The sequence below is a fragment of the Desarmillaria tabescens genome (assembly GCF_030435595.1).
Source record: "Desarmillaria tabescens strain CCBAS 213 chromosome Unknown EV420scaffold_95, whole genome shotgun sequence".
NCBI lineage: Eukaryota > Fungi > Basidiomycota > Agaricomycetes > Agaricales > Physalacriaceae > Desarmillaria > Desarmillaria tabescens.
The window spans coordinates 89,937-110,299 of record NW_026848394.1 but is presented as its reverse complement, the minus strand read 5'-3'; the positions used below and the strand labels follow the sequence as shown (position 1 = coordinate 110,299).

At 49.9% G+C, this 20,363-nt stretch overlaps 2 protein-coding genes across 2 annotated transcripts; both read left to right on the top strand.

Moving 5' to 3' along the window:
• Positions 1-2,790: 2,790 nt before the first annotated feature.
• EV420DRAFT_1279926 (uncharacterized protein) lies at positions 2,791-3,498 on the top strand (the record flags this gene model as incomplete). Its single annotated transcript, XM_060468177.1, has 1 exon — positions 2,791-3,498. The coding sequence occupies one exon, from the start codon at positions 2,791-2,793 to the stop codon at positions 3,496-3,498; it is 708 nt and encodes a 235-aa protein (XP_060322995.1).
• An 11,326-nt stretch (positions 3,499-14,824) lies between these two features.
• Positions 14,825-15,601, top strand: EV420DRAFT_1651349 (uncharacterized protein; the record flags this gene model as incomplete). The annotated part of the gene is made up of 1 exon (XM_060478539.1): positions 14,825-15,601. One exon carries the CDS (start codon positions 14,825-14,827, stop codon positions 15,599-15,601), a length of 777 nt encoding a protein of 258 aa, XP_060322994.1.
• Between the last annotated feature and the right edge of the window lie 4,762 nt (positions 15,602-20,363).

Below are 20,363 nucleotides of genomic sequence, written 5' to 3'. Positions count from 1 at the left end.
CCAGAGTTTGGTTAGCACATTCAGTTTGTCCATCAGCCTCTGGATGGTATCTGGAAGTGAAGTGAAGTTCCATATCCAAGGCTTTAGCGAGAGTGCATGTGAACTGGGAGACAAATTCAGAGCTGTGGTCAGAGGTTATATGATCGGGAATACCATGCTTAGTGAACACATGGGTGACAAATAACTGGGCAAGCTCCTCAGAGTTGATGGTGTCATGGGAAGGAATGAAAATTGCTTGCTTGTGCAGTTGACAACCACAAGGATAGCAGTGAATCTGTTAGAATCCAGTAGTTGTTCAATGAAGTCTATAAAAATGGAATCCCACAGGCATTCCAGGACTAGCAAAGGTTTGAGTAAGCCAAATGGATAGTGTCTAGGTGCTTTGTTACATCCACAGGTAGTGCAAGATTTAATGTAGTGGCAAATGTATTCACACATCTGTGGCCAGATGTAATTTCATTGGACAAGTTCAAGAGTCTGGTTTTGGCTGAAATGACCTGCCAAGATGTGGTTGTGATTGTTTTGGAGGATACAAAGATGGAGATCATTGGAGTCCAGGACATAGATGTGACTATCAAGACTTAGTAGTCCTGATTCATCCACAGACCAACAAGATGAATTGAAGGGAGAGGATGTGAGTCGAAGGCCTTAAACGGCAGTGAGGTCTGATGGCTGTGTGTTCTTGATATCAGAATAGAGCTTGTCAATATCCATGATAGCACTAGCACATAAGGCAGGGCCTTCAAGGAATGTAGCACAGAGGGAAGTGAAGAGTTGTTTTTGAGTGAAAACAGGTTGGAAATTGTGAGGGTTGACTTGAGCATATTGACTATCCTCCTCTTTAGGGTAGACATCCCATTGTCTAGTAAGGGCATCCAGTTTCCCACCAAGTTTACCCGGTCGGAACTGAATTACAAGGTTGAATTGGAAGAGGAATTCAGACCAGCACACTTGACATTGAGTAAGGATCTTGGTAGTAAAGAAGTATTCAAGGTTCTTATGATCTGTGATGATATCAACAGCTTCCATGGAGCCTTCGAGGTAATGATGCCAATATTTGAAGGCTTCAAAAATGGCTAGGAGCTCTTTATTGTGCATATTATAGTTGAATTCGGTACCATGAAGACTCTGGGACAAGAAGGAGATTGGATGGATCTTGCCATCATCAAGGTAGATGGATAGGATGGCAGCGATAGCATAGTCAGATGCATCAGTTTCCACAACCAGCTGCTGGTCGGGAAGCCAGTGAGTAAGGATAGGTGCATGAGTGAAAGCCTGCTTTAACTCATTGAAAGCAGATAGGCATTTATCATCTATCTATGGAGTACCCTTGCAAGTGAGTTGTGTTAAGGGCAGGACAATCTCACTGTACTCATGAATAAAATAGCAGTAGAAATTAGCAAAGCCAAGAAAGGATTGAATATCCTTAACCTTCCATGGAACTGGCCAGTCAGTGATAGCTTTGACCTTGTCTTCAGACATGCATAAGCCTTCAGGTGAGAGGATGTAAACAAGATATTTGACAGAGTCCTGATGGAACTCGCATTTTGAACCCTTGCAGTAGAGGCCATTGTCTCAAAGTCTGCATAGAACTTCACATACATGTTTTTAGTGCTCCTCAGGATTATCAGAGTATATAAGATTGTCATCCAGGTATACAATGATGGATACATCAAGCATATCACAGAAGATGTTGTTGATGAAGCATTGGAAAGCCACGTGAGCATTGGTGAGTCCAAATGGCATGACACACCATTCAAAGGAGCTGTAGTGGGTCTAAAATGCAGTTTTCTATTTGTCACCCTCAGCTATGCAGATGAGATGGTAGGCATGATGAAGGTCTAGCTTGGTGTAGAGACAAGCAGAATGTGTAGAGTTGAGGAGGTCAGAAATGAGGAGCAGAGGGTAACAGTCTTTTTTTAGAGATTTTATTAAGTCCACAATAATCTACACAGAGTCTAAGTTCACCAGTTTTTTTCTTGACAAACGGTACTGGAGCTCTGTGTGGAGAACGGGAAGGAGTGATGGAACCATTACAGACATTATCATCGATAAACTCATGTAAGGCTTTTAGTTCAGATTTGGAAAGGGAATAAATGGGACCGAGTGGAGGAGTGGAATCTTCCTCAATATTGATCTTGAGGTCATAAAGGCAATGCTCAAGGAGTTTTTCAGAAAAGGAATCACTGAATATCAGTGAATTCATGGTACTCCAGTGGGACATCAGATAAATCAGTGGGAGCTGCAGAGGTAGCCTTAATGAACAAGGAGGGTTGTTCAGGGTCAATGCAAGATTGATGCCACCTCAACATGTCATGTCTCACTTGTCTTTGTTGTCTTTGAAGTTGCCTTTGTTTTGTTTTCCTATATATTCGCACTGTGAGCAGTTCCTTTCCTTACCCTCTCACTCACTGCTCGCAGTCGTACGCGTAGTAAATTTTTCTTTTCATTTCGACCTCCCTGATCCTGGCTAAGCCCAAACGAGATCCTCCACCTCATCACCTGGTCACCGGCAGGTACATTGGAAAAGAAGAATGCCAAGCCCTTCTCGCTACCATTCAGGAACATGGAGATCAAATCAACGCGGATATTCTTTCAACTTCACTCTCATCCTTTCATGTAACATCTCGTCCACTGTCTCCCATTACCACTATGTCCATGCCAACTGCTGACAATTTCGCCAAACTGGCACAGCAGGTGGCAGACCTCACTAAACTGGTCACTTCACAAGCTCAGACCATGAACCCCTCTAATTCGGCTCCCATGGCGCCACAGGCACCAGCCCCCACTATGAACTCTGAGCTTTTCCTGGGGCCTTTGACGTCAAATCCTGCTGCTGGTGCATCACCTTCCATTTTTTCATTATTCCCCAAAGTTGAGGTGACCACTATCACTTCCATCATCCAACACGAACTTCGCGCTTCGGACATCTACAAACTCAACACATGGCATTGTGACAAACCAGAACGGAAAACACTCAAGCTCAATGGCACCAAACTCGAGCTCTCTAACGATGACACAGCACTGAAGGAGTACAAGACCCTCAACTCCATTCTCGATCCCTTGTCTACTTACTTCTCCATCCTAATCATGCACACTCAACCCTCTGGAAAGTCCGCCCTCCTGGCTGTTCAATTATTTCGCTACAATGCCCATCTCTCCAGAATTGCATCAGAATACAAGTGGCATGCTGTTGTATCATATCACATGGCCTTTTTCACTAAGCGCCGAAGGGAGATGATCGATGGAGAAAATGGTGGATGGGGCAGGATAGACCTGGAATTGTGTGGCGAGCATCTGTTCCCACATTGGAAGATCAAAGCAAGTTCTTTGCTCACCACCAAGAAGGCCCTCTCAAGTGTTGACCGTTCTGCTCCCTGTCACAACTTTAATCTTGGCAAATGCACAGGGGACAAGTGTCTCTGGGACCATCCCCATCTCTGCACTGTCTGCAACAAGACAGACCATAGCGCTCACAACCACCCCAAAACAGCTTAGGAAGTGGGACGGGCGAGCAGCTCATCACACACTTCTCACCTGGATCTGCTTCCTGGTGAGGTTTCTTCTTAGGTTCCAGATTATATGCTCTCAAATCCTCTCCTGCATCATGATACATTTCTGACACTTTGTTCGCCTCCTCCATGCCCCAATATCGATCCCCATGCTAATCTCCCCCCGTCCTCTTCGTCACCTTTACCTACTGTCACTTCTTCTCTGAATGCAGCTGCATGGTCCTTTCATTTGAAGGATTATCCAGACCGCTTGTTTGTAGACACCATAATACATGTTATTAACCATGGTGCAAACATTGGATACCATGACGATCACTGCCATTCACAGTCGTGCTCAAATCTCTGCTCCGCAACTGAAAATTCCACTGCTGTTACTGCCGATATCAACGCTCAAGTCACTGCTGGTCATACCCAAGTGTTAGCCACTAACTCGAATTGGCTTAGATCAGACAAGGATCGCTACTCGCACTTCGGTAGACGATACAATGGCAGTCAAAGGCGATGAAACGGAGTCAGGAGCGAACTTAGATAGTCGCGAAACACGGAGTTCGACGTTAGGTAGAATAAACCTTAGCCGAAGCTGGGGTTTAGACCAGCTGAGGCTCTACTTAAATACACGGTGCGTAGCCTAAGAATAGTACTGTGAGAATGTCCGATCAGAACCGCAGCATAGAGTAAGCCTGATTGCGTAAGAAAAAGGAAAAGAAAAGAATAAACCATAACATTACCCCCCTCTTAAGACTTGTTCATCCCAAATGAGTCCTCAGTCTCTCCTCCGCTTTGTTGTGACTGGCTGTAGAACGACATCGCACTGTCATCATCGTTGTCATCATCTTCGCTATCGAAATCCCAGTTTTCGTAGATCCGTTGTAAGTTGTCGAGATCTAGTTCGGAGTCTTCGTCGTCCGATGTTTCCTCCTCCAACGATATTTCCGGTGCTTCCTCCGCGATAATTTCCTGCAAAGCTATTGACGATTGCGAGTCGGAGTGTCGTGGGTTCGTGCATTCCGAGGAGTAGACGGTTTCGATATCGGTGACGCACGGTGTTTCAGGATCGTGGTAGACCATTCCCATGCCTAGGGGAATCTTGTCGTCTCTTCCGACTGTCTTTCCGTGTTTGTCAACCTCCCAATGAATCCTTTGGAGGTGGGCTTCGTACTCGTTTACGAGTTTTTCCACATTGGCCATGTCCGATCGTTTAACCCAGGAGTTTTCCTCCCTTGGGTATCCTTTCCACTTTACGAGGTATTCGGTTATGGTATGTCGGGTTCGTCCATGACCGATGACTTTGTCTCATTGTTCTACAATTTCCTCAATCTCGTACTCCTCTTCGTCGTCGATTAACTCTGGAGGTGGCCGCTCGGGACGTGGTTGATTTGGAAAAGCAGGGGCCACGTAAGGGGTTAGGAGTGATTCGTTAAAGCGGTTATGAATTCTCCATTTGATCGGTAATTTTAGCTCATACGCTGAGGCTCCTTTCTTCGCGATGATGGTGAAGGGTCCAATACGACGGTCCCCAAGTTTCTTGGAGGGACGAGGGAGGCTTAGGTTGGTTGTGTCTAACCACACCTTGTCTCCTGGCTGATACTCTATCGCCTGGTCCTTGCGTTTGTCGTACGCCTTTTTCATTGACTCCGCTGCCTTTTCCAAGGAGACTTTCGTCTCCTCCTGCGCCTTCTCGATCTCTGCTACCAGCTTCGCCGCCGCAGGAACTATTGTCGGCTTTCGTGCCGTGGTGATGACCTGTCCATCCCTTCCAAACACCACTTTGTACGGTGAGTACCCCATGGACGAGTGTTGGCGATTGTTGTGGGTGAAGGCTGCTAAGGGTAGCCATTCACTCCAATCGTCCTGTCGGTCGTTGACGAACATCTTCAGGTATTTCTCAATTTCTTGGTTGACTCTTTCTGTCTGTCCATCCGTTTGTGGGTGATATGCAGTTGAGGGGTTTCCTTGGACATGAATGAGAGTGTAAAACTCCTTCATGAACTTGGACACGAAGACCGAGCCACGGTCTGAGATGACTTTTTCTGGCATTACTCCGTAAGGTACGTAGACGTAGTCCCTTAGGATCTTGGTGAAGCCGAGCGAAGTGAGCTCTTCCGTACACGTGATAGGAATAATGGTTTTAGAGAAGCGGTCGACAATAACCAGAATGGAGTCGAAGCCTTTGGAATTCGGCAGTTTGGTGATCATATCCACCGAAATGTGGGTCCAAGGACGAACTGGAACCTTGTTGGGGTGCAAGGGAGCCTTCTTTGGGCGATGATCCGCCTTGGTTCGTTGGCAGACGTCACACCCCTTTACATATGCTTCTACATCCCGACGCATCCTCGGCCACCAATAATCGCGAAGTACCAACTCTTTGGTTTTTTCGATGCCAGGGTGGCCAGCGGTAACGTGGTCATGTCTGAGAGCTATGATCTGTCCTCGAAGATGGTTGTCTATCGGTACATAGATCCGCCCGTCATACCATAATAGATCTTGGTTGCGAGAAACGCCCTTTTCGTGGTTTAGGGAGTCGGAGATTCCTCTGTCCCAGCGGCGAGGGTCATGCGTTATCACCTTGATCCGTTCATGCAGCTCCTCGGCAGTGGGCATTATTAGGGCCCTAAAGTGCTCTGCTTTGAGTATCACTACGTCTCGATTGTCCTCTTTGCCTTGGTCGTGGTCCACCCTTCTCGACAATAAGTCCGCTTTACGATTTTGGGCCCCGGGCTTATGATGCAGGGTGAATTGATATTCTGCCAGCTCCGTTACCCACCGCGCTTGTCGTCGGTTAAGTTTCTGGGGTTTGCAGAAATACTGGAGATTGGAATGGTCCGTCCAAATCTCGAAATCCTCTTTTGCTCCCATGAGGTACTGGCGCCACTCTTCTAAAGTGATCATAATCGCCAGGAGCTCTTTGTCATAGATCTCGTAGTTGCGTTCGGTGACAGAGAGCGCCTTGGAGAGAAAGGCTACCGGTCGCCATTTCTCATTTTGCCATTGGGAGAGTACTGCCCCGATCGCTCCCTCGCTAGAGTCTGCCTCCACTCGAAACCGCCCTTCGTCTAAGGGGATAGCAAGTACTACGTCTTCGCAGAATAATTCTTTGAGCTTGTCGAACGCCTTCTGCTGGGCCTCTCCCCATCCCCACTCCTGCTTTCCAGTAAGGGAAGTGAGCGGTTTTACATGCTTACTGTAGTCTCAGATGAACCGTCGGTAAAAGTTGCAGAATCCGAGGAAGGATTGCAGCTCTTGTTTCCTCTGGGGAACTGGCCAATCTAGCAGACCTGCGATCTTGACGGGATCCATGCGAATCCTCCCTTCGCTGATGATTACCCCTAAGTACTCCATTTCTTCAACCTCGAACTCGCACTTCTCCACCTTGAGGAACAACTTGTTCTCTTGCAGTATTTGGAGAACCTTTCGTACAATCCGCTTATGTTCCGCCTTGATCTTGGAAGCAATCAGAATGTCGTCCAAATATACCGACACTTCTCCTGCCGCTATTAAGTCCTTGAAGATGTCGTTCATCATCCACTGGAACGTCGCAGGGGAGTTGGTGAGTCCAAAGAACATTACCAGGGGTTCGTAGAGCCCTCGGTTGGTTCGAAAAGCGGCCTTCCACTCATCTCCCTGTTTGATCCTTACGTTGTTGTACCCCCACCGTACGTCCAACTTGGTGAAGTACTTCGCTTTTTTCAGACGATCCATAAGCTCCCCAATAAGCGGTAACGGGTACCGATTCTTGATGGTCATCTCATTGAGCTTCTGATAGTCCTGGACTGGTCGGAGCTTTCCATCCTTCTTTTTTACGAAGAAGAAGGGTGAGGCCATGGGGGACTTGGACGCCTGAATATGCCCCGTGGACAGATTTTCATCCAAAAACTTATCTAACTCCTCCTGCTCGGTCGGATTGAGGGGGTACACCTTGCAATCAAGGTTGGCATTAGCGTTGGGGATTAGTTCGATGGCATGATCCCAAGGTTTTCGTGGGGGCAATTCGTCGAAGTTCTCCTTGTCGAAAATGTCCTTGAAGTCGCGATACTCCTCTGGTACAACCTCTTCAAAAGACTTGGTCACCTTTTTCGCGTTAGCCTGGGCCGCCAATTCATTGGCCTTGGTGCCCATGGCTTGCACGTGGAAGGCTTCTTCGAAGTCTATGACCAGAATGGTATCTCCCTCCTCATACTCTTCCCATCGTGCCGAGGGGTCGGTGTCGGGAAGAGAGAACGGGATCTTCCTGCACATGCATCGGGCCAAGGTAACCGCCCCAGTGTCCCAATCAATGAGCGGGTTATGACGTTGTAGCCAGTCATGCCCAAGGAACAGGGGGGTGGAGCCTAGATCGACTACGGCTAGTTTGATCCGCTCTACGTGGTCTCCTATACGCAGCCGTACTTCGGCATATTCGGTTATGTCCCCTCCTTTGTTGCGGGTGCCGTCGGCATTATAGACCGGGACGGGTCGTGCCGCCTTTTTAAGGTTGAGGTCATGCTCGTGGGCCCAGGTGCGGTCGATGGAACTGCCGGTGGCCCCACTATCTACTAAGGCACTTAGGGCGTGGATTTCCCTCGTGTCCAGGGTCTCTAATTGTAGCTTTATTGACACATTCCGCCCCTTCCTCCCGCGTATATACATTGGTGGTTTCTGTAAATCCTCCATCCATTGCCACTTCTCCCTAGCTTGGGCGGCGGTCTCCGTCTGCTCCTCCAACTGGTGGCACAATCGGTCGGTGACTTCCTCGCGACGACGAGAATGTACCCATCCGTTAAGAACGGCTCTCGCCGCTGCGTCCCCCCGGGCAATGCGTAGCGCGCGGCGGGTCCAGAGTATCCCGTGAGGTTCGTAATACATATCCGGGATAATCTTCTTGTCGGTGGGAGTCGCGGAAAGAGAAACCGTGGGTGAAGAAGGCCGTTTGGGGGTCACGACCGGAATGTTGGACCGTAAATGGGCTTCTTCATCTTCGACCTCTTCCAACGAAACCGAATGGGTCTTCCCTCGAAGTGGCATTTGGTCACCGGGACGAGAAAGGTCCTGAGGCGGCACTTGGGCGCCTTTGGTAGTCGAGGTGGTGGAGGAGGGCTCGCTGCCCTGTGTTCGGCCCTGGCCTCGGGCGCTTGTGCGCGGCGTTGTAACCTCCACAGTCGTCCTTCTCTTACTGCTCTTCCTAGACCCAGCGGTACTTCGGGTAACCCTTCGCGGGGGCACACATATTGGCTCGCCTGTTCGGTCTTCACTGTTTGTCGCTTGGGTGACTACTGGGTGGAGGTGGTCGCCCGGGTTCATCGCCTCAGCTGCTTTTCCGACGCATCCCGCTGGAACAGACGGCTCCACAGGTGAAGACGCAGGCCCAGCGGGCTGGGTTGTCGACCTTTCTCCCTCTCCGGGGTGACCTTCCCACGTCTGGGGTGCAGTCGGGACTCGACCTAGGGGGCTCTGCCCTCGAGAGGCTTTCCCTGTGCGGTGAGCCGGGGGTTCCTGAGCTCGGACGGCCCCTAGGGGTTCAGTACTTGTCGCAGACCGCGATGAGTGGCGGGAATCCCCTCCTATGCCGTTGGTGGTTGGCGATTCATTTTCCTTAGTTTCTTCCGTGGTTAACGCGGCGAAATGGTTGATATATTGCTCATAAGGGGTACCTACATACGTAGTATAAGTCCGACTAGTAGTACAAGAGCGCGCACCAGATGAAACTAAGTCCCTTGCCGACGCCGTCGAATCGCTTATTTCGACGTTGGCTGGTCTTTTGACGATTTTTCGTCCTTGACCTCCTCGATCTTCGTCTCCTTCCCGTTCTCCTCTTTCTCGGCTGCTTCGAGCAATTGGCGGAGGCGCTGGACGTTGGGCTTTTTGCGAGGTGGGAGTTTGACGGGAAGCCACTTTGACTTGTCTGTCGGACATTTATGGTCTCGGCTCCACCCGGTGTTGCCGCACTTGAAGCACCGCTTGTCGCTTCGCAACTTGTCGATCTCCATTGGCTGCCCGGCTCCCCCATAGGTCGTTCCTGTGGCGTCCTTTTTATCGCCACTAGAACCCGACCCGCTTCCTTTCTGCCCTGATTGGTTGCCTCGACCCGAACCGCCTTGGTTCGAGGAGGACTTGCTGCCCAGTCCCTGGGCCACTCCATATCGATAATTAGCGTCGATGCGCAATACTCGTGCCTTCCACTCGGCATAGGTTGTGGGGCGCTCATTGTCCCCATGCATAACCGTATTGCGCACCGATGGTCGTATTGCAGCCTCCACGGCCTCGAACATCTGCTTTTCGTCTCCGAATTCCTCACACTTGTGTGCCAACCGTTCGAACTTCGCGAAGAACTCTACTGCGGATTTGAAGTCCGATTGACGGATCTTCTTCCACTCGGCCTTCCATATCGTCAACTCTGCTACCTCGCGGAACTCTCACGTGAGGTCCTGGGAGAATTCTGCCCAAGTGGGGAATCTCCAGTGGCCCTGTGGATCCCGATATCGATAATACTGGTCGACCCACCACTGCTGTGCGTCTCCCCGTAAGTATCCCTGTGCGAACGTGATGTGATAGGGGTTGTGTCCCTGATCGTTCATTGTGTAGTACATAGGGAATACAGCGAAATACACCTCGCAATGATGGAGGAAGCGGGTGATGTCTGAGGATACCCCGGTAAAGTACTCGGGCTGGGTCACCAGCTTGGGTTTCACGTCGTTCCAGGGGTTGTTAGCCCCCCCGGGGGCCAACTGCCATGGCGGGATAGGATCCGGTGGAGAGGGCACGTGAGGGGGTGCCGGCGGCTTGGGTGGGCGCGACAACGATCGTAAGTTCCGGTTTTCCCCTGGCGGCGGATATCCCGACGGGTCCGGATATTGCGGGGGTTTCGGTGGCGGTGGCGGGACCGTGGACTGCTTTCCCTTGTCCGGGTTGGAGGGTCCCGCCCCCATGTCCGCGTAGTCGTCGTCGTCGTCTCCTCCTGCTCCTCCGAAGAACCCTTCGGGGAAGAAGTCCGACGGATCTTGTGGGTGAGGCATTGGCTGAGGACGTCGGTACGGTTCACATCCCCGTCGGAGGTCCTCGGGATGGACCTGGTTCCATACCCTGGCTGCGCGATGCCAGGTTTCTACGTCCAGGATATTTTTCTGCAGATACACGTCGCCCATCTGGCGAGCATGCCGATAGTCTTCCCCCGCCTCCGTGAATAACCACTGCAGGTCTTTTTCCATGTCCTCCATCATTATCTCATATAGGCCGTGCCACGGTAGGAGGTCGAAAATGGCAGGCCGCGGATGGGGTCCATTAAGAAGGACCTGCCTCACTGCCGCCATTACCGTCGGTTCGAGGGTCCTGTTTGGCGGGCGGTTGGGCATCCTTTGCCTCCTGCCTCTCTCGGGCGAGGCGGTCGATTCTTGCATTTCTTCTCTGCCTCTCGATATCTGAGTCCCAGTCGGTGAGCTCTGCCTCGTAGGCGGCCCAGGCTCTTGCTCTGGCCTCGAGGTCTGCTCCTGCATGTCGTACGGCGCCGGAGTATCTGACCGCGGCTGCTCGTATTCTATTTCTGACTTCGATGGGGGTGGCGTCGGGCTCGAGTGGTAGGTCCCACCAGCCTGTGGGTCCCTGGAGAGCGTCTTCTTCTGCTTGACGAATGCGTGTGTCATGCGCTCTTCCTCTGTCCATTCTGGCCTGGACTTCTGGGGCTTCCCGGGCATCTCTAGGGAGTCCGAGGGACTCGACGTACGTGTGATAAAGGAGAGGCCAGGGACGCTGGGAGGCAGGGACGGGGTCGGCGAAGGCTCGCGCCTGGACTGACGGTTCCCAGTTGGTGACTCCGGCGAGACGCTCGGAAGCGGTAATTGTTCCAAGTTCCTCGGCGTCGTAGTCTGGGAACTCGCTCCAAAGCTCCCCACTCGTCGGCTCGTGCGAGAGGACGGTGGGAGCGAGCGTTGGTGTCGCGGGCCTTGTAGCGACCTGGTTGGACTCTGACTCGGATCCTGAGTCGGTCGACTCTCCGGCCACAGAAGCCTCTTTCCCGTCGTTGTCGTCGGCGTAGACCCAACTGGTACGCGGGTACCAGGCGACTGCCCTTCCCCGATTGGTTGGCCAGGAGCCTGAAACAGGCTGTGGCTCAGCTGGACGGGTGGTAGCTGCGGAGGCCCCGAGGCCAAGCTCTCCGGAGTCGTCTCCGAGGTCGTCTCTAGCCTTTCCCTTCTCGTATCTCCTCTTCTCGCTTCCCCACTCTGCGTCTGTCCACCTGCGCTGGGAGCGTCCGCTCCAGCTGTCTCCGGTATAGGCGGCATCTTCTTCCTCGTTCGGGTAGAGGTCGCCGAGGAGGTTTTCGAGTCGGATTCTTTCGAGGTCAGTGAGCTCGTCGCCTTCGAACTCAGTGTCAGAGCCTTCTTCGCTCTCGACCAGATGCCTGGTGCCTTGTCTTCGGGCTCCGTCGGCGCTTGACTCGCCTTCGACTGGAGAGATGTCGAAGAGACCTGGTAGGGGCGAGTCTCCTCGGTCGAGGAGTACCCCCCGGGTATCGGCGATGTCGACGGAGTGGTCTGACTCGGTGGCGCTTCTGTAGGAGTCGGTGCTCGACTCTGAGGATCGCGAGCTGGATCGCGACGATGTGTAGAGGGACCCTCCAGGTCCTCTGGGTGTGATGGGTCGGCCATCGTGGAGGGTTTGTTGGGAAGCGGCGGGGATGAAGATTATTGGTGGTGGATACGCCGGTGTTGCCGGAACGTAATGGAACGGAAGTTGCGCTCGTACTCGCCTCTGCTCTCGACAGCACCGCTGAAGGTAGTACAAGCAGATGAACAAGAAAAAGACGGTAGAAAGCGCGGAGATGACGGGAATGGCGTCGGATAAGGGCATCCGTTCGTGGGCTTATCTTTTGGGACTGCCCGCGATAACGATGGACCATACGACAGTTAGGACGAGGATTGTTAAAGCTGCGAGGGTCGCGATAATCAGGTTGAGGTCGGTCTCGTAGTTAGAGCCGGTCATCAACAGGGTTTCGTTGTCAAAGGAAGGGTCAGTCAATGTCAGCAGGATAACCGCTAACAATGATGCTGATTTTAAGAATAGGTTAAAGAGATTCGTCGTGCCTCAAACCAGTGGAACGTATGCACCGTACAGGGCAACCAACAGTCCTGCTAGAAGCGGTGCGGCGATACAGACTCGAATGAGGGCGAGGGTGAGTAGAACAGTAACTAAGACTGCAAAGATCGGATCGTTGATGATGTGCGGAATGATCCAGGCGACGACAGCGGCTTGGAGCAATAAGTCAAATGGTGTGACCCAGAGGACTACTGCAATCAAAAGATGTATCGGATGAATCTTGATAAGGTAGATAGCACTGACGAAGCGTCAAAGTGCTGCTAGCAACCGCTTAGGTTTAACTAGGGAATTCAATGGTATAGGTACGTCGGGCAGTGCTGGTTCTCGAACGTGGCGCTGAGCGACGTGTGTCGAGCTTCGGCTAAATGTTAGCCACTAACTCGAATTGGCTTAGATCAGACAAGGATCGCTACTCGCACTTCGGTAGACGATACAATGGCAGTCAAAGGCGATGAAACGGAGTCAGGAGCGAACTTAGATAGTCGCGAAACACGGAGTTCGACGTTAGGTAGAATAAACCTTAGCCGAAGCTGGGGTTTAGACCAGCTGAGGCTCTACTTAAATACACGGTGCGTAGCCTAAGAATAGTACTGTGAGAATGTCCGATCAGAACCGCAGCATAGAGTAAGCCTGATTGCGTAAGAAAAAGGAAAAGAAAAGAATAAACCGTAACACCAAGGCCCATTCAATGCACCGCCACTTCTGTTCTTCCACTCCTCACTGCAAGGTGCTGTCTCTCGCAAGCACCAAACAAAAATTTGCTGTATATTCCATCTTTCATGGCCGCATGGGTCCTCTGTTAATGATGGAATTCCTGACCACGAAGCTTCCATAGCCTATGACATGTTTCACAAAGCAGTTCAAGACCTCACTGCATCAGGAGTTGGTTCTCTCCTGGTAAAACTGGATTGGGAGCAAGCATTTCGACAGATCCCCGTGCAACCTGAAGACTGGCATCTACTTGGTTTTTCTTGGGCAGGGAAGTTCTATTATAACCTTGTACTTTGCTTTGGACTATGTTCTGCCCCATACATCTTCAATCTCTTCATGGAGGCCCTTCACTGGATCATCCAGAAGCATATACCAGCATACTTGCAACATTACCTTGATGACTTCTTAGGCATTTTCTCTCCTGATCATTCTCATGAGACAGTTCAAAAAGCTCTAGAATGAATGCTTGCACTTGGACAGCAGCTTGGCTTACATTTTCAGCCAGCTAAACTTGATGGACCTTCAACTATCATTGAGTTCCTTGGACTCATCCTTGATTCCATCAAAATGGAAGCACGACTGCCAGATGTTAAATTGGCATACCTTCGGGAGCTTCTTCAGTTGTGGAATTCATGCCATTCATGTTCACTACATGACCTTGATGAACTAACTTGGCTACCTGCAATTCTGTTCTCAAGTCATTCCTATGTCTTGGGCATTCATTCAAGCGATGCACGATTTCTCATCCTCATTTTCGTTGCCATTTTCTCAACATCACATCCCTCTCACTGTTCGGGCTGACATCAATTGGTGGCTTAATGTTGCTTTGTAGTGGAATGGAGTGCACCTCCTGCCACCAAAACACAAGACAGTCCACATCTACACTGACACATCAGGGTCTAAAGGTATTGGAGGAGTCTTTGGCTCACATTGGTTCTCTGCAAGGACACCTTGCCAAATCCGTCATCTTCACATACAAGTGAAAGAAATATATGCAGCGCTCCATGCGGTACTGTGTTGGGGTGATTCCCTTCGACACAAACACGTCATCTTTCACATTGACAATGAAGCCATTTTTGATGCACTCAACAAGCACACAATTTGTTCTGCCCCTACGATGCACTTCCTTCGCCAATTCCTCAGCATGGCATGCTGCCTCGACTTCTCTTTCTCTTCTATTTGGTTATCCTCTGCTGATAATGCCCTTGCTGACACTGCTTCTTGTTTTTCATATACTCGCTTATTTCAACTTGCACCCTATCTCAACAAAAAGCCTTCCTCAAAGTGCCTCCGAATTGGTGGTATCAAAGACATGAAAACCTCTCCAAGACCGTTGCTTTCTACCTCTGGCATGGCCTCACATCAAGCACACGTTCCACCTACAGCACGGGCCAAAAATCCTTCATTGACTTCGTCCAGCTCCACTCCCTCCACAACTCCGACGGTCCATCCTTCCTGCCTCCCAGAACGCACTTATACAGTGAGTTGCATCCCTAAGCCCCTGAGTTCAGCCCAAAACTATCAAGAAATACCTCATGCATGTCAAATCAATGCACACCGATCTCGACATACCATTCTCAGCTACAGAATCCCCCATCTTACAGCATGTCATCCATGGTATCAAGCGTTTTCACAGAGAAAAAGATCACAAGCCGAAGCAACCAATCACTCTATCTGTGCTTAAGGACATCCTCGCCCAACTCAAGCCTGAGACAACACCAGGACACAAGGTGGTCTATGCCGCTTGTTGTGTCGCCTTCACCGGCTTGCTACAATGCGGAGAATTCACAGCCAAATCAGTGGACAAGAAATTCTCCCTGACCTTTCAGTTATTGCAGGCATCAGTTCAGTTCCTCCCTAGCTTTGAAGCCACTGAACAGGTCATTCTCTTCCTTTCGGCATCCAAAACTGACCCATTTCATAAAGGCATCTCCATCTGTCTCACCACTGCTCCCAGGAAACTGACATGCCCAGTTGCTGCCCTCAAATCTCTCTTCACCGAGTCTGATGGAACTGCACACAACTCTGCATGGCCCCTTTTCCCATCACCTGATGATCCAACCAAACCAATCACATGGTCCTTCTTCATCTCAACAATTTGCAAAGCACTCTCAGCAGCTGGATATAATCCCAGTCTCTTCGCTGGACACAGTTTTCGATGTGGTGGTGCCTCCACAGCAGCAGCAGCAGGGTGCTCTGATGTTAGCCACCAACTCTACAAACTAGATCAAACGAGGATCGCCACTCACACTTCAGTGGATCAATACACTCGTAGGTCTAAGGATGTATGGAATGAGCAGGAGCAAACTTAGATAGATGCGAAACACGGAGTTCGAGTTGGGTAGATTAAACCTTAGCTGAAGCTGGGGTCTAAGCCAGCGAAGGCTACTACTTAAATACACTATGGATATGATATAAATAGTACTGTGAGAACCATTTGGTACTGATCGCATATTTGAGTAAGCAGCAATGAGTAAGAAAAGAAAAAGAAATGAATAAATCGTAACATTACCCCCCTCTTAAGACTCGTTCATCCCAAATGAGTCCTCAGATTCCCACTCATCATCGTTGTCTGAGAGTGATTTTCTGGATTCCGAGTAAAAGGATGGTATGTCATCATCTTCTTCATCGGAGTTCCAATTTTCATAAATTCGTTGGAGGTTTTGGAGGTTCACCTCTTCCTTGGTGTCATCTTTTTCAATTGTCGGTACTCCGTCTGCCTCGTCTGTGGTGACAACTGGCCATTTGTTTCGTAGGAAGTCAGGCTCCAGTTCTGGATTGAATGCCGGGTGCCAATTTTGTGTGAGAATAGTATTAGAAGGCAGTGAAGGAGAGGAGGGATAAGAGTCTTGTGGGCTATAGTCGCTATATGGTAGCCCACTAGCAGCACGATTGACCTTGTTTGCTATGCGATGTATTTTGGCTTCGTATTCATTGACAAGCTCTTCTGCATTGGCCATATTCAAGCGTTTAACCCAAGAATTCTCCTCCATTGGATATCCTTTCCACTTTACGAGGTACTCGGTTATTGTACAACGGTTTCGTCCTCGTCCAATGACTTTGTCTCGTTGTTCCACTATTTCTTCAATTTCATATTCTTCTTCATCGTCAATTAACTCGGGTGGTGGTCTTTCCGGGTGAGGTTGGTTCGAGAAGGCTGGAGGAATGTACCTTGTAAGTAGGAATTCATTAAATTGGTTGTGGATTTTCCACCCCACCGGGAGTTTTAATTCATATGCAGAGGCCCCCTTTTTAGATAAATGGTAAAGGGTCCCACCTGTCGGTCACCGAGTTTTTTCGTAGGTCGGGGTAGATGCAAATTGGTCATGTCGAGCCATACCTGATCGCCTGGTTGATACTCGACTGCGGTCTCTTTGTGTTTATCATAGGCCTTCTTCATTAACTTCGCTGCATTCTCCAGGGAGGACCTTGCTTCTTTCTGCGCTTTTTCCATTTCCTTTACCAATTTGGCAGCCGCCGGAACGGTGGTGGTCTTATGAGTGCCTGCCAGGATTTGCCCGTCTCTCCCAAAGATCACCTTGTAAGGTGAGTATCCCATTGCTGAATGTTGGCGATTATTATGAGTAAAGGCTGCTAACGGCAACCATTCACTCCAATCATCTTGTCGGTAGCCGACGAACATCTTCAGGTATTTCTTGATTTCTTGATTGACCCTCTCGGTTTGGCCGTCCATCTGGGGGTGATAGGCTGTCGAGGGGTTTCCTTGGACATGAACAAGGGTGTAGAAGTCTCTCATGAACTTGGAGACAAAGACCAAGCCCCAATCGGATATAACCTTTTCAGGCATTACTCCATAGGGTACATAGACGTAATCCCTCAGGATTTTGGCAAAGCCAAGGGAGGTGAGTTCTTCGGTACATGGTACTGGGATAATAGTCTTGGAAAAGCGGTCGACGATTACTAGGATTGAGTCGTAGTCCTTGGAGTTAGGAAGTTTGGTGATCATATCCACTGAGATGTGAGTCCATGGGCGTTCGGGGATCAAATGGGGGTGAAGCGGAGCTTTCTTTGGGCATTGGTCAGCCTTGGTTTGTTGGCAAGTTTCACACCCCTTTACATAAGCCTCCACTTCTCGATGCATCCATGGCCACCAGTAGTCACGAAGAATAAGTTCTTTGGTCTTCTCAATGCCTGGATGCCCGGCAGTGACATGGTCATGTTTAAGGGCAATGATTTCACCCCATAATCTTCAGTCTTGAGGAATGTAAATTCGCCCATCATACCATAGGAGGTCTTCTTCACAAGTGACTCCTTTCTCATGGTTAAGGGAATCGGAGATACCCCGATCCCACTTACATGGGTCATGAGTAGCGGCTTTGACCTTCTCATGGAGTTCCTCAGCGGTAGGCATCATTAGTGCTTTAAAGTGTTCAGCCTTGAGCACTACTACGTCTTTGTTATCCTCCTTTCCCTGGTCATGATCGGCCCGCCTAGACAAGAGATCTGCTTTACGGTTCTGGGCTCCAGGTTTGTGATGAAGCGGGAATTGATATTCTGCTAACTTGGTAATCCAGCGGGCTTGTCGTCTATTCAGCTTCTGGGGTTTACAGAAATATTGGAGATTGGAGTGGTCAGTCCAAATCTCAAAATCCTCTCGGGCCCCCATTAGATAATGACGCCACTCTTCTAGGGCAATCATTATGGCTAATAGTTCCTTGTCGTAAATTTCATAGTTTTGCTCGGTGACTGACAAGGATTTGGATAGGAAGGCCACTGGACACTATTTGTCATCTTGTTGTTGTGACAACACTGCCCCTACGGCTCCCTCACTAGAATCCGCCTCTACTCTGAATTTCCCATGGTCAAGGGGAATGGCCAGGACTACGTCCTCTTTGAACAGCTCTTTGAGTTTTTCAAAGGCGTCCTGCTGTGCTTTTCCCCATTTCCACTCCACCTTTCCGGTTAACAAGGTCAATGGTTTAACATGCTTGCTGTAGTCACGGATGAATCGTCAGTAGAAGTTACAGAAGCCTAGAAAGGATTGTAGCTCCTGTTTCTTTTGAGGTACCGGCCACTCTAATAGCCCAGCCACTTTTATCAGGTCCATTCGGATTTTTCCTTCGCTAATGATCACCCCTAGGTACTCCGTTTCCTCCACTTCAAATTCGCACTTTTCGGCTTTTAGGAATAGATGATTTTCTCGAAGTACCTGCAACACTTTTCGTACAATTCGCCGGTGCTCCGACTTGGTCTTGGAGGCGATAAGTATGTCATCCAGGTATACCAATACCTCCCCGGCCATGATGAGGTCCTTAAAAATGTTGTTCATCATCCATTGAAAGGTGGCAGGGGAATTGGTTAGCCCGAAGAACATTACCAGGGGTTCATAGAGCCCGCGATTTGTTCGAAAGGCTGCCTTCCACTCGTCTCCTTGTTTGATTCGGACATTGTTATAGCCCCATCTCACGTCTAGTTTGGTGAAGTACTTGGCCCATTTGAGCCTATCCATCAACTCCCCGATAAGTGGTAACGGATAACGATTTTTGATGGTCATCTCGTTCAGCTTGCAGTAGTCTTGTACCGGGCGAAGTTTCCCATCCTTCTTTTTGACAAAGAAGAATGGTGATGCCATGGGGGATTTCGAGGTTTGAATACGTCCTGTGGACAGGTTCTCATCGAGGAATTTATCAAGCTCTTCTTGCTCGGAGGGATTCAAAGGGTAGACCTTACAGTCTAAGTTGGCATTGGCATTAGGGATTAACTCGATCACATGGTCCCAAGGTTTGCGCGGGGGTAGTTCATCAAAGTTCTCTTTGTCAAAGACGTCTTTGAACTCCCGGTACTCCTCTGGTACTATTTCCTTGAAAGATTTGGTGGCCTTCTTGGCATGAGCTTGGGCAGCCAAGTCGTTTGCCTTGGTTCCCATGGCCCATACATGGAAGGCTTCTTCGAAGTCTATTACCAGGATGGTGTCTCCTTCTTGGTATTCTTCCCAACGAGCTGAAGGATCGGTGTCAGGGAGATGGAAAGGGATTTTCCGGCAAGTGCAGTGGGCTAAGGTCACAGCTCCCGTGTTCCAGTTGATCAAGGGGTTGTGCCTTTGTAGCCAGTCATGTCCTAGGAATAAAGGGGTGTTACCGAGGTCCACTACGGCGAAGTCGATTTGTTCAACATGATCTCCGATGCGTAATCGTACTTCGGCATATTCCGTGATGTCCCCACCTTTGTTCCTGGTGCTGTCAGCATTGTACACCGGAATGGGCCATGCCACCTTTTTAAGATTAATCCCATGCTCCTTTACCCATTTGTGATTGATGGAGCTTCCAGTGGCTCCACTGTCTACCAGCGCCTTTAGGGCATATAGATCCCTCGTATCCATGGTCTCTAGTTGAACGTCAATAGATACATTTCATCCCTTCCTTCCCCATATATACATCGGTGGCTTTTTCAAATCCTCCATCCACTCCCATCGGCTTCTGGATTCTGCCGCTGTTTCCGCTTGCTCTTTCAACTGCTCGCACAGTTCTATGTTCACTTCCTCCTTTCGTCAGGGGTGTACCCAGTTGTTTAGGGCTGCGCAGGCAGCGGTGTCGTCGGTAGCCAGTCGCAGTGCCTTACGGGTCCAATGCACGCCAAACAGCTCATAATACATGTCAATGATGGCCCGTTTGGCTTCAGGTGCTAATTCATGTTCAGGGATCACAAGAGACTTTCCTTTTGGTGGTGTTATCGGAATGTCAGTCCGTAAATAGGCCTCTTCATCTGGGACCTCTTCGACCATGACTTTACCAGCATTTCCTTGTGCTTGTCCTCATGGTGGCATTTGGTCACTGGGCCAGGAAGGGCCCTTAGGCAGCATTTGGTCGCTGTTCAATGAGGTGGTGGAGGAGGGCTTGCTGCCCTGTGTTCAGCCCCAGCCAAAGGCGCTTGTGCTCAGCATTGTAACCTCCACATTGTCCTTCTTCTTACTGCTCTCAGACCCGATGGTACTCCGGGTAACCCTTTGTGGACGCACACATATTGGCTCGCCCGAGGGGTCCCCACCTTTTGCTGCTGCATTCTGCGTTCGTGTGGCTACTGAGTGGGGGTGGTTCCTCTGGTTCCCTGCCTCAG